The following is a 12,786-nucleotide window of genomic DNA, read 5'->3' as shown; positions in this document are numbered from 1 at the left end:
TTAGCGAGAAGTGAAAGAAGATGACACAATTAAGAGGGGCAATAATAGCTAACTAATAATGATAATAACAATAATAATCATACCTCAAAAAGGAGGTTCAGTAGGAGGGAAAAATGCAGGAGGCAGCGATGGGCACGACATCCGAGGTGGTCATGGCCACCAGCAGATAAACGGGGCTAAAGGCGCATCATCTGACGATCGGAGTCCGGGTGGTCCCTTGACATGGTTGGTCACCACGCCTATCATTCCCCATCCTCCCAAGTGGTATGGTTTCCATGTTTCTCCTTTGAAACCTTGTTGCTTTTTCTTCTCTCCCCCCCTCCCTCTGGAGACTTCCCTGCTATGTAGCAGCAGATGATGAAGGGAAGGGAGGGGGAAGACAGCATGACAAACGGTTAGATAAATAAAGAATCCTGGGGGACCCGATCCATGGCACGTGCATAGTCACGATAATGGCGGCCGTGTAACATGCCAATGAAGCCATTCATTCCCCACTCTCGCCTAATTATTTATTTCCAAGCTTACTTAGTGGCTGCACCCCGGATGTCCGCCGCTCTTAACTGCTTGTCCAATATACTCCTGGGATGCGAGGCATGACCCCTCCATGAGGCACCCCTTCGGACGGCTGAACCCGGTTTAGGAATGAGGCGTGAGCTGGCCTTGACATCCGATCGACGGGGAGAGGAGGGGGGCGCAAACTGCACTACTTTAATTCTACGGGCGCCTGGTTACTGCAATTGGTTAGATGATCTCCGTGTCAAAAGATCAACACAATAGTTGAGGCGACATTAACTGTGTCTGTGTCCCAAGATAGGAGCTATAAACGACATTCTTATCATGGCCGCATTGCACTGTAGTAATGGTGCAGCAGGCTTGACTTTTCGAGCGTAGATGTATACAGACCACCTCCACCGATGCTGTCACATCGTCTATACTTACCACTGTCACTCACAAAAGAAATGAGGGCCATTTATCAATCACAGCAGCCGCTCAAAGGGCCTTTCTGGTCTGAAATAGATGATTTGTTTTGCCGCTTCCCCGCATGATAAAGCAATATCGAACTCTACCAGTTACACTGTACCTCTTTACTCGGTAGATGCAGGCTACCATGGCTCCACTCCCGTGCATGCATGGCAATGTATACTTTGCCACTCTGCACAGCTACTAGATCTGACAACCGTACTTTAGACTTTTGTTGAGTATTGGCAGATGGAAGGTGAGAAGTAGCTTTACTAACTATACATACTTTATTATCAAAAAGAACGCGAAGACACTTGATGTTAAAGTTAACCACAATGAATCAAGTCTTGAGCCTGACAGACACGTTGTGCCATACCCCAACTGCCACCGATCTTCAACCCACCATCTCCAAGACAAAGATGGCTTCAGTATCCGGTCGGACAGCGATAATCAATCATCTGCGGAGACTAGTATTATCAAAACCACCAATGGAAGCATACTCCAACCCCAAATACAGTTCAACACCCAACGCGCATGACGTATCCGCCACAATAGACCTTTTCAGATCTACATTCACAAGAGTACGTGGGAGTCCGATCACCAAATCCCGATCGCATGGCAAGGTTACTACTGCTGCTGCAACTATCATTAACCACAGCCATGTTATCTATCATCAACAAGGCTAACAGGAAACCATGGTCTCAACCGCCGTTTCCATTGCCATATAAATTCTACTCTCCTCAAAGCAAACATCTTGAAACGAATGTCCTTGTTTTGAAACCCAGCCTCAGAGCCATCCGTTTCTATCCCACCCACGGAAATCATGAAACCGCTATGAAACACCCCGCATACAAACACCGTCTGTATATAGACTCCACTTCTTGAAAGAAAGACCGATGAAGCCCATGTCCCAGAATCCCCTAAGTGGAAGATAAACAAATTACCGCCGCACCTCTCCGTTTCATTCCATACCGAGACTCCCCCTCGCCCAGTGTCCCCACCTCTTCTCTTTCCCGTTGAGTTCTAGATCTTCGCACTTCAATACTCATCTTAAGACGCAAGATTTCATAGGAGAAGACATGTGCCTCTGGTTCTACTAATAGCGCATTAGTATCTAAAAGTTACCAATCCTAGTACTCAGCGACACCTGCGCATGGTTTCTACCGTGGAGTCTGAATTTGACCGGTGTCAGAGATGTGTGATCAAGAAGTACGAGGATACCTGAGAGCCCGATGTTACAGGTCAGATGGATGATAGGGTCAGGGGTGATGTGGTGGGTACAGCGGGGGGTAGAGGGTGCGTTCGAGGCGAAGAAGGTTTTCAGGCCATTCAATCTTGGTTGAGGCTTCTAGTTCTTACTTTGTAGTGCTTGTTTTCTAGTTAGAGGTCGGCATGATTTGTTTGGGAACTTCAGCTCTGGGTGTTTGGTGGAGATCTCGGGAGCAGACTGATTGTAGAGCTTAGGAGGATAGTATGAATACTACATAGTAGATGCTTCTTAGTTGTATTATCCTTCTACATGATGGCATTAGTAGCGATGTACTAGTAATTACATATACCGATGAAGTGCCTGGGGATAGGATATCATGTTGCTTGAAGCCGATTCACGTCAGACCTGCATTGCGATGAGCAGGTCTTAGACGCCAAGTTTCTGTTAAGAAGCATGTAAGTGGACTATAGCTGCCACGGCATCTAAAGCTACTATTTTGATGTTCTACTAGGTGATTGCCATCATAATAAGATCTTTTACATTGTTTGAAAAACTAATCCTTCAGTACTAGACCTTCTTGTCATGCCGTTATAACAGAAATGCCGCTTTTTACCGACCTAACTTACAGTATACTAGATAACTCTGCGCATTGATCATCCAAGACCGTCTTCCGCAATATTTTAACTGATATCGGATTCTAGCAGCCAAGCTATATATCTGAATCAATTAATACGTGGGTGTTTACTCTCGAATACATAGTGAAAGTCTACTTTCAAATGACTGTTGACTGGACACCCTGAAAAACATAGGAGTCATGTTACGACATTTTCTGTGTTATTATTCTATCCTGGGTCCATTCTGTTCCAGTATTCGGATCAACTGTATGTTATCAGTCACTCATCCGGATCAAGTGTCTCACCTCAATCAGTCCTGTTTTAGGAAGTTGTAGACTGAGCACTAGCTATATAGATCAATCACTGCAAAATTTGGAGTTCTGGGAGAACTATTCATGATACATAAGAGAGACATGTATGAGTACTCACGACAAGTAAATATTAAAGTGGGATTCTTGGCAGCCAGTAAGCGTGTATGCGATGTAGGTTATTGTATAGCGGGGCTGTGTTCGCGAGGTAGAAGAGCGAGGATTCTGAATACCGTGTCCATAGCATACTATTTATGTAAATGTTACAGGCATGTCTTCAAAGCCCCCTGTAGTAGTGATAAACCGCCGTGGTGTAGTTGATATGCGTGAGTATTAAAGTCAGATTGTTATCACCAAAGGTAGAATGTTGTGCGGATATACGGATTACTTCAGTACTGCTGACGATATTTTGCTGTCTTTCTGAAACCACTGGCCTGTTCTCTTTAACCGGCGATTTATTCACCTGCCTGATCTCCAGCTGTTGATTTATGCCGATATTGCAGTATAGGCTCTTTGCATGCATCAGATGAGCGAGGCCAAGAAATCGAGCCTGCAATGGACTCGGAAGCCATCCCCGCACATCCGTTTTTCCCTGATCCCTGCAGCAGACATGTTTCTGCACCATGAGTTGACATTAAAGTTGGTGATTGACCCTGGTTTAATGTTTCCCTCATCAAAGTGGAGCTAGTAGCATTTAGTCTGAAGATTCGGCAGCCCCTTTACGTTTTGACGATTGCTGCTGGTCCTGGATACGATATGTGGGCAGACAGCATGGGTATCTTGGACGCTCAGTTTGTTTCCTTCCGAGCCTCTTATTATCGGATATGCGAACAAACTCTTTGAGCATAGGTACTTTCCTATCTGGAAGCGGACACGGTAGTCCTTCAACCTCCGCCAACGCGTCTTGGCAGATATTTCCGTGGAAGAATCGGAATAGATCTGCAGAAGATGGCTGCTTCCAGTCACATATTTCTGGGCATAATGTGGCTTCTGTGATACTATTGAACAGTGCTTTTCTGCAGGAAAATACACGACTGCTGGTCTGTGTACTTCATGTCCCAGTTCCTTTAGTTTGTGGTCGGCCTCCCACCATAATATGTCCAGCATGACCAGGAGTTATATGTCCTTGTCTTGGCGTTCATTGTGCACAACGGATCATGAACATGATTTGTTGAATGCTCTCTTGGGAACGGCAATTGAGCCGGAGAATGAGGGGGATGGTAGGTTCTCGTTTGGAGAAATGAGTGTCATGCCTTCTTCACGGATAAATCTCATTGTGGAATCGAATCAATCGCAATGAAGACGAAAAATATAGGCAATTTGATGGCCAGTGTAGGGATAGCAAAGCTCAATCCCTAAATGTGAAGGAAGATATAAAGTCAGCCTTGATCCTGTCGAGCGACGAACAGTCCCAACCAGAGCAGCGCCTCGAACACCAGGTACCGGAGATTTTCCATTCTCTCTTTGAAGCATCACAATGAAGCAAATCAATACCATCGCTCACCTCACAACCCTCCTTTCCCTTACTGCGAAGATAGCTGCCCACGGCCATGTGAGCAATATTGTCATCAATGGTGTCTCCTACCGTGGCTGGGACATCAACTCGGATCCCTACAATTCAGATCCTCCTGTGGTAGTCGCATGGCAGACACCGAACACTGCCAACGGATTCATTACGCCTGACGAATATGACACGGACGACATTATCTGTCACCTGGATGCCACTAATGCCGAGGGGCATGCCGTTATTGCTGCAGGAGACAAGATCAGCATTCAATGGACCACCTGGCCTGACAGCCACCATGGACCGGTCATTAGTTATCTTGCAAACTGTGGCTCGAGCTGCGAGACTGTTGACAAGACGACACTTGAGTTCTTCAAGATTGATGGTGTTGGCCTTGTTGATGACTCGACTGTGCCTGGCACTTGGGGAGATGACCAGTTGATCGCAGACAACAATACATGGCTGGTCGAGATCCCACCAGACATTGCCCCCGGATATTATGTTCTTCGCCACGAACTGATTGCCTTGCATGGGGCCAGCAGTGAGAATGGGGCACAGAATTATCCCCAGTGTTTCAATCTCCAAGTCACCGGGTCAGGTACTGCCGAGCCTTCCGGCGTACTCGGTACGGAGTTGTATAGCCCGACAGACCCCGGAATCCTTGTCAATATCTACCAGTCACTGTCCACTTACGAGGTGCCTGGCCCAACATTGATCCCGGAGGCAGTATCTGTTGTGCAATCGAGCTCGACCATCACTGCATCCGGAACACCCGTGACTGGGACCGCCGCGTCCACCGCGACATCATGAATCGGCATGATTGAGCGACCGTGACTCGGGTCGGAATGGTATAGTCTCACCCTCCGATTGGTTTATAGCAATGTAGGGGGAGATGGGTCATTGGATCAGTTTGGAATCTGCTTGTTTAGCGGCGTGGTTGCTGCTTACACCTTCGCTTCGGTTCCCTTCGCTTCCTGCTTTTCTGGAAGATTTCTGTCTGTGCATCCGCCTCCTTATGTGAAGCATGAGTTCTAAATTATAACATTCGCTTCGTAACATAATTATTTTCATTCCCACCCACGGTATCTGGTACAAAGAGTCAAATAAGAGTAAAATATAGCATCAACTCTTATTCGATGCAGGTTCAGATAGCTCAAGAATGTGGCGCATATAACCCACAGGTTTCGCCCAACCGCAAGGGGCGGCACAGAGGAAGGATCCCTCAGCAGTGCGTAAGCAAGGTGCGATGTCAGGCTCCGCACACCTCAGACACACCAGTTGGAGCTATTCATCATCATCCCTCATGGGAAGCACTAACCAAAAGGCGGTCTAATCGCCGCTATGGGGGGGGGGGGGGGGGGGGGGGGGGCGGTAGGAGGGGCCGTGGATTGTGGGGGGGGGGGGGGGGGGGTGGGGGGGGGGGGGGGGGGGGGGGGGGGGGGGTGTCTCCGCTGTGTTTTTGAGGTCACCTGGCTGACCGGACGGCTGGAAGGGGGAAAGCCAGTTGGTGTTCAGGTATCCGCGGCATTTCCACGTTTCCCGCTGGGGTAATTTCGAATTTCCGCATTCTTTTCTGAGTCATTACGACAACAAGCTTTGTGGGGATCGGAGATAACGAGAGTTGTGCTATTGTCATCGTATCTAAGACGCATAGTAACAATGTTCCTGTTCCGGATTTCCACCATCTAGACCTAATAACCTTTCTTGCTGTGATGGAAATCTACCCCCCGAACTGACGACCCATGGACAGGGAAAAAGGCTGGGGTTGACGCCATCTCCACGGATTCGGGCGAGCGACCCTGGATTTACCCCGGAGCACCACCGCTGAATTAGTCCTAGTCGATCGTAAAAGCCGAGTTGTCCGGGGGAAGCTAACCCCATGCAATCAAGCACATCCCCACCCCCAATTCCATCCGCGCTGATTAAACCCCCCGTCCATGGCTTAAGCGAGCGCCCATAGCCTTTCTTTGCCACCCAACGGTTCTGACAGGAGCAGCAAGAGGCAACTAATCATATTTTCTGCTGATTGCGCTTCCTTCTGCGCGTGGCGTTTTTGTTTTGTGGGGAGCATCAGATCCCCACGTTCCTCTCCACAGCCTCCTATCTCTCCCCAATGGTCACTACCCCGGAGATGATACGTACATCCCTCCAGTCTTCCATCATGGATCAGCCTAGAATCACCCTTGGTAGTTGATTAGCGCTTCTTCGATGTGGTCCTAGCTCTGAGAATTGCGAGGGAGGCTAGACGAGCAATGCCTGACCCATATAAACCTTTGCCTCTCTTATCTGGGTTCCTTTTTTTTTTCCTGTCAGGTCGCTAGGTTGCTTCTTCTTCCTCACCCCCTTTCAGCCCTCACACGCCAGACAGTTTCTCCTCATTAGCTGGCTGTCTTGCCACGCTCCCCTTGTGACTTATTCATTCCATCAATCTTACTTCTGTTGTGTGGCTTGCTGGCAGGCATCATGTCCAATATCGAAATGACCGAGGACGTTCGGTCAACTCCCTCCCACAAGACCCATGAGGAGACCCACATCGAGAAAAACAGCAGCGAATACTTTGAGAAGGTCGAAGAGGGACCTTCTTCATATGCTGAGATCGCTGCGGCCTCCCTTTCACCCTCTCATCGAGAATACCTCCTACAGCGTCATGGAACCTTGGACCTGGATCCTATCCCGAGTCCGTCGGGCGCAGACCCGTACAACTGGCCTACCTGGAAGGTATGAAAGCACACTCCAATCTTTTATCTCTGGTTGCTGACCTGTGTCTTTATTGTAGAAACTGATCAACCTCATCCTCGTCGCCTTCCACGCCTGCATGGCAACATTCACCGCTTCGATTATCCCTGCCTATGAAAGTATCTCGGAAGATCTTGGAGTCTCTATGCAAAGAGCAAGTTACCTTACTTCGCTTCAAATTGCTATTCTAGGAGGTGCGCCTCTGTTCTGGAAGCCTTTGGCCAATCGCTACGGACGTCGCCCTATTTTCCTTTTGTCTACCATCCTCAGCTTGGTATGCAATGTGGGATGTGCGAAGAGTCCAACCTACGCTTCTATGGCTGCCTGTCGAGCCTTGACAGCCTTCTTTATCTCCCCAGCAGCGGCTATTGGAAGTGCTGTTGTTACCGAAACCTTCTTCAAGAAAGACAGAGGCCGTTATCTGGGTGTCTGGACATTGATGGTCACCTTGGGTGTTCCAGTTGGTTAGTTTGCCCTACACTATTAGCATTGCTTTCCACTGACTGTATTCTAGGTCCCCTGATCTACGGTTTCATTACATACCGTGTAGGATACCGTTGGATTTTCTGGGTGCTGGCTATCACCAACGGCGTTCAGTTTATCTTATACATATTCTTTGGTCCTGAGACACGCTACATTGGCGGTAGTACCGAGGGCATGTCCGACTTCAAGGCTCAATACCTATCCTTCCGCCGCATCGATCCAACACCACTCACAATCCGCGAATTCTTCCACCCGTTAACAATGGCTGCACGCCCTAGCGTCATGATTCCCGCATGCGCGTATGCCATGGTGTTCTTGTTCGGCAGTGTGATGATCACTGTCGAGGTGCCCCAACTTCTACAAACAAAGTTCGGCCTTAATGCCGAGCAGTTGGGTCTTCAATTCATCGGAGTTATTATCGGCACGGTCCTAGGCGAGCAGATTGGAGGTTCCATGTCCGACTTCTGGATGCGTCGACGTGAACACAAAATACAGCACAAACCAGATCCCGAGTACCGTCTTTGGCTCAGCTACCCGGGTGTGATCCTGACTATTGTCGGTGCCATTGTATTCCTGGTCTGCACTCAACAGGCCGCTCCCAACCACTGGGTTGTGTCACCAATCATAGGCACAGCCATTGCTGCCTTTGGTAATCAGCTCGTGACGACCGTTCTGGTCACTTATGCTGTGGATTGCTACCCGGAAGACTCGGGTAGTGTTGGTGTTTTCATCACATTTGTTCGCCAGGTTTGGGGATTTATTGGTCCGTTTTGGTAGGTCACTTCAATATCTTAAAACTAGAAAGAGAATATAGACTAACTTTGACACCCTAGGTTCCCCGACATGTTCGACAACGTCGGTGTTGCGGCCAGCTCCGGTGTTTCCAGTGCGTTGATGTTTGCTGTCAGCTTTTTGCCTGTCATCGCCGTCCACATGTTTGGAAGGAAGTGGCGCAACCATAATTAGTTACGTGTAATTTACGACGGATGTATTTCTTATGACCTGACTTGAATATATTTATATCACCATTTATAACACTCAAATGGCCAACTACGCTAGTAGTAGCCTGTAGTTTCGTAACGCATCAACATTAGACATAATACATCGACACATCAGAAGTTTACAAAGCATTCAACTGCATATCGACGATAGGTTATACTACATCTAAAATCTCAAAAGACACATTGTGTACAGTCAAACCTTTTAGTCTCTTCAAGCCTAAACAGTAGCCCATAGTGTGATATCATCCTCCATGTCTCGTACACTTACCCAAACTCAAGCCACGAACCTCAGGACAGCCACTATGATACCAATAATAAACAACTCCCACGCACACCACCTATCTACATACCCTCCTTCCGGACTGCACATACACAACGTACACAATTCGAGACAGTATATTAAGCCAAGGAGCTAGAACAGAAAAATTGAGCATAGTACCACTAACCAACCAACCCACTACCGAAACAGTGTACACTATGAACCAATCACCAACATCCAGCAATTAAAGAATATCTCAAATCAGTCTAGATCCCCACACGCCAGAATACTAAGTAGTATGTCGTAAAAGCGCCCAGCGCCATCTCAGCTCGTGTTTTCCACCCACAAACCCACGCGCCGCAGTGGCGTCCCCTCACAGCGTACGCAAGACAGTCAATAGTTGGACGCCACGCCAGGAAGCGTGGTGCTGTGGGGAGGCCAGTTGGCTGGTCTCCATCTCCCACAGGAGGGGCGTGATATTGTCTATCGTGCTGATGTGGTCTTGTGGGAAATGAGGGACAGGGAGGGTTGTGGTGCTTGTTGAGCGGGTGGGATGTTAGCGAGGGGTGTGGCGTACTGTGTGTTTTGTTTCTGGTCTCCACTGATTATAGCTGTGGTGGCTTTTTGTGGATTTGCTGTGGGTTGTTGGGTTCTGTTAGGTAGCTGTGATGTATTTCTGGATGTTGGTGTGGATTTGTGGTGGAAGTTATGTGGAAGTGGGTTGAGAATGGGGGATTATGCTGTGCATGCTTTTGGTGAGCTGCTTGTCTGGGGACGATGGGTGTTCGTTTGTCTGTCTACGACCTGCGTGTTGGTATTCTGGGCTGTAAACTAAGTAGAGGAAGCGGTATGCTATAGTAGCTAAAGATATGTCTACTGTGCTATGTGGGTGTCCGCCATACCTGTGGCAGCTATTCCAAATGATGGTTATATTCTAGTATACTATACCAATGTCTCCAACCATAGCATTATAGTATTCACTTCATATTGACTGCAATCCCCTGCACACCTCATATCCCACCACCCATTAACACCAAGACAGCGCAAACACCCCCCAACTCTATTGATTTGTAAGGCTGATAGTGCTAGCCGCATCAAAAAACACGTGCCTGCCAACCCAACAGCGTAACAGAACCGAGGATCATATCCCCCAGACCACATCAGCAATGATCATCCTCCGCACTCTCCACACCCCACGAATCTCTCCACACTCGTATCTGGGGTCACCGAGGTCCATTCTCCGTCTCCGCGAGATTTGAAATCAGAGAAATAGAAGTAACCATGAAACTCAACAATGAAATCACCTCAATCTCCCCCAGGGGCCGTTGCAGTCCCTGAAACAACTCCCCCGCATTTCTTCCCCATGTTGATCCCCCGGTTCGCGAAAGCATATTCTTAAGAGTTACTCCGGCCCAAGGTTCCTGTCATTCTTCCTTAAAATATACGAGCAGGGATAAATTATTTCAAAACTTACTTTCGTCCATCTCAGCCGCCAAGTCCACAAGTCACTATGATGTCTATACTACGCATTATGCTGTGCTCCTTATCTCCGAGAGTGGAGTCGGGGATAACGCGCAATCCTGCGGACGAACCCGACCAGAACGGTTAAGCGCGAAAAGCAATTCAAGCAGCCAGCAGGCAGCGAAGCTGCAACCACGCTGGAGCTATGACCGTATCGTTATTGGAGAGTAGAGCTCAGGCTGATAAACAGCTGGAAGATGTTTCTCCTCGATGTTCTCCAGACTATACTTCTCTTCAAGGCTCAATTGCTGAGCCAGTTTGCGCCATCTGGTCGGGGCCCCACTGGCGGCGCATTCGATTGCTCGGTCGACGATATCAAGTCATTGCTGCCAGATGGGTCGAAGCTCCTTTATGCTTCTCATTATGATGCTGATGATCGCTTCACGCCCCCGCTTGAGCACAATTCTGGCGCCTTTAGGATCTCGTCGTATACGCTGCCCAGGAGTGCTTGTGTCTTTCAGGCGAATTTGACATTGCCTGGGGAGACTGAACATAGTGTTGGGGTGGTGTTGCCGGATGATTGGAATGGGAGGTTCTTGTATGTATTCGTCGGGTTATCTGGTAGATTGATTGTGAGCTAAGGTGTGTACAGGACAGCGGGAAATGGGGGTTTCTCGGGAAGTGTTAGTTGGGGATCTATTGTAAGTTCAGTCCTCTTCGCTCACATAAACCTATAAACAGTTGCTTAATATAGCGATGACTTTGATAGATCGATGCCTCCTGGTATGGATTCGCCGCTGTATCTACAAATACAGGCCACGAGAGCTCTGGCGCCGAATGGGCTTACCATAACCAAGAAGCTCTCGCCAACTGGGGCTACAGGGCTATGCATGATGCAGTCGTCAATGGTAAGTCCGTGACGGAGCAATACTATGGAAATAAGATCGCATACAGCTATTATCGCGGCTGCTCCGCGGGTGGAAAGCAAGGTCTCAAGGAAGTTGAGATGTTCCCTGATGATTTCGACGGAGTGATTGCCGGAGCTCCCGCCTGGTGGACAACCCATCTGCAATTGTGGAACATGATTGTCGGTATCTGGAACTCACCAGCAGACTCTCCACATCATTTGTTGAACGAACATATCGATCTTCTGGCCAACGAGGTGATTCGCCAATGCGATCCCCAGGATGGGGTGGAAGACGGCATCGTCATGAACCCAGATGCATGTATCTTCCGGCCGGAAGCTCTCCTGTGTGCGGAGGACGTTAGAGATCTTTCAACTTGCCTGAACACAGAGCAGATCAAGACCGTGTACAAACTCCACAACGACTGGATGGAAGCAAATGACACATTCATTTTCCCACATCTTACTCTGAGCAGTGAGTGGAAGTGGAGCGGCCTGGTTTCTTCTCCCGCGAGTCTGGGTACGGACTACGTCAAATGGATGCTTCAGTTGGGTGAAGACTGGTCATGGGAGGATTGGGACCCCGAACTGATAAAGTTATCGGATGAGCTGAACCCTGGAAATGCCACAACAGATGACTATGATCTCTCTCCTTTCTATAACAAGGGAGGCAAGCTTCTCCATTATCACGGCTGGTCCGACTGGTCTATTGCTGCGGGGTCGAGCATTTATTTCTATGACCAGGTCGTCAATGCTTTACGTCCGAAGGGGATAAACCCGGGTGATTTCTATCGCTTCTATCTGATTCCCGGAATGGGGTAAGTCTACCGCCGTACTTGGGGCTATTTGGCCAGTTGCTGACATGGCCAGTCACTGCGGAGGTACATCTGATTTGATGAATGCTCCTTGGGTCATTGCAGGAGATGGTCAATCCTCCAGTCTTGGAAGAGATGGAAACATCCACAGCGTACCCGGACATGAAGATGCAAAACACGACGTAGTCCTTGCCATGATGAACTGGGTGGAAAATGGGACCAGTCCAAATGAGTTGATTGCGACGAAGTTCGTGAATGACCAGGATCCGGAAGAGGGTGTATATCGCCAGCGTCCATTGTGTGTGTATCCTGCCGAGGCTCAATACAAAGGCTCCGGGAATATTAACGCAGCGGAGAATTGGGAATGCAGAGATTTGTAATGGCGCCGACACTGGGGACAATTTCCTGTAGATGATGCTCTTACGAGAATAATGTAAATACGTACCATATGAATATCAAAACTACTCTCCCAAATTTAAGAAGCTTTCTACGGATGGGCCAGCTCGTTGGTGGAGAAACTGATCAACCGCC

The 12,786-nt window shown here is 48.5% G+C and overlaps 3 protein-coding genes across 3 annotated transcripts; all 3 read left to right on the top strand.

Moving 5' to 3' along the window:
- Positions 1-4,569: 4,569 nt before the first annotated feature.
- BDQ94DRAFT_168503 (putative endo-1,4-beta-glucanase) lies at positions 4,570-5,406 on the top strand (the record flags this gene model as incomplete). Its single annotated transcript, XM_026771077.1, has 1 exon — positions 4,570-5,406. The coding sequence occupies one exon, from the start codon at positions 4,570-4,572 to the stop codon at positions 5,404-5,406; it is 837 nt and encodes a 278-aa protein (XP_026628511.1).
- Positions 5,407-6,722: 1,316 nt separating this feature from the next.
- BDQ94DRAFT_128821 (putative MFS transporter) lies at positions 6,723-8,841 on the top strand. The gene is made up of 4 exons (XM_026763912.1): positions 6,723-7,314; positions 7,373-7,796; positions 7,847-8,588; positions 8,649-8,841. The coding sequence occupies exons 1-4, from the start codon at positions 7,060-7,062 to the stop codon at positions 8,779-8,781; spliced, it is 1,554 nt and encodes a 517-aa protein (XP_026628510.1). The 5' UTR covers positions 6,723-7,059; the 3' UTR covers positions 8,782-8,841.
- A 1,942-nt stretch (positions 8,842-10,783) lies between these two features.
- Positions 10,784-12,720, top strand: BDQ94DRAFT_186300 (tannase and feruloyl esterase). The gene is made up of 4 exons (XM_026775119.1): positions 10,784-11,134; positions 11,189-11,237; positions 11,306-12,258; positions 12,311-12,720. The coding sequence occupies exons 1-4, from the start codon at positions 10,794-10,796 to the stop codon at positions 12,633-12,635; spliced, it is 1,668 nt and encodes a 555-aa protein (XP_026628509.1). The 5' UTR covers positions 10,784-10,793; the 3' UTR covers positions 12,636-12,720.
- The last annotated feature ends 66 nt before the right edge of the window (positions 12,721-12,786 follow it).

Source organism: Aspergillus welwitschiae (assembly GCF_003344945.1).
Source record: "Aspergillus welwitschiae strain CBS 139.54b unplaced genomic scaffold BDQ94scaffold_9, whole genome shotgun sequence".
Lineage (NCBI taxonomy): Eukaryota > Fungi > Ascomycota > Eurotiomycetes > Eurotiales > Aspergillaceae > Aspergillus > Aspergillus welwitschiae.
This window is presented reverse-complemented; position numbering and strand designations above follow the sequence as displayed.

Coding starts and splice junctions, on each gene's coding strand:
- BDQ94DRAFT_186300 (XM_026775119.1), top strand. CDS start 10,794: ATGTTTCTCCTCGATGTTCTCCAGACTATACTTCTCTTCAAGGCTCAA. Junction 11,238..11,305: donor GTGTTAGTTGGGGATCTATT/GTAAGTTCAGTC, acceptor TGACTTTGATAG/ATCGATGCCTCCTGGTATGG. Junction 12,259..12,310: donor TATCTGATTCCCGGAATGGG/GTAAGTCTACCG, acceptor TGACATGGCCAG/TCACTGCGGAGGTACATCTG.
- BDQ94DRAFT_128821 (XM_026763912.1), top strand. CDS start 7,060: ATGTCCAATATCGAAATGACCGAGGACGTTCGGTCAACTCCCTCCCAC. Junction 7,315..7,372: donor ACAACTGGCCTACCTGGAAG/GTATGAAAGCAC, acceptor TCTTTATTGTAG/AAACTGATCAACCTCATCCT. Junction 8,589..8,648: donor GGATTTATTGGTCCGTTTTG/GTAGGTCACTTC, acceptor TTGACACCCTAG/GTTCCCCGACATGTTCGACA.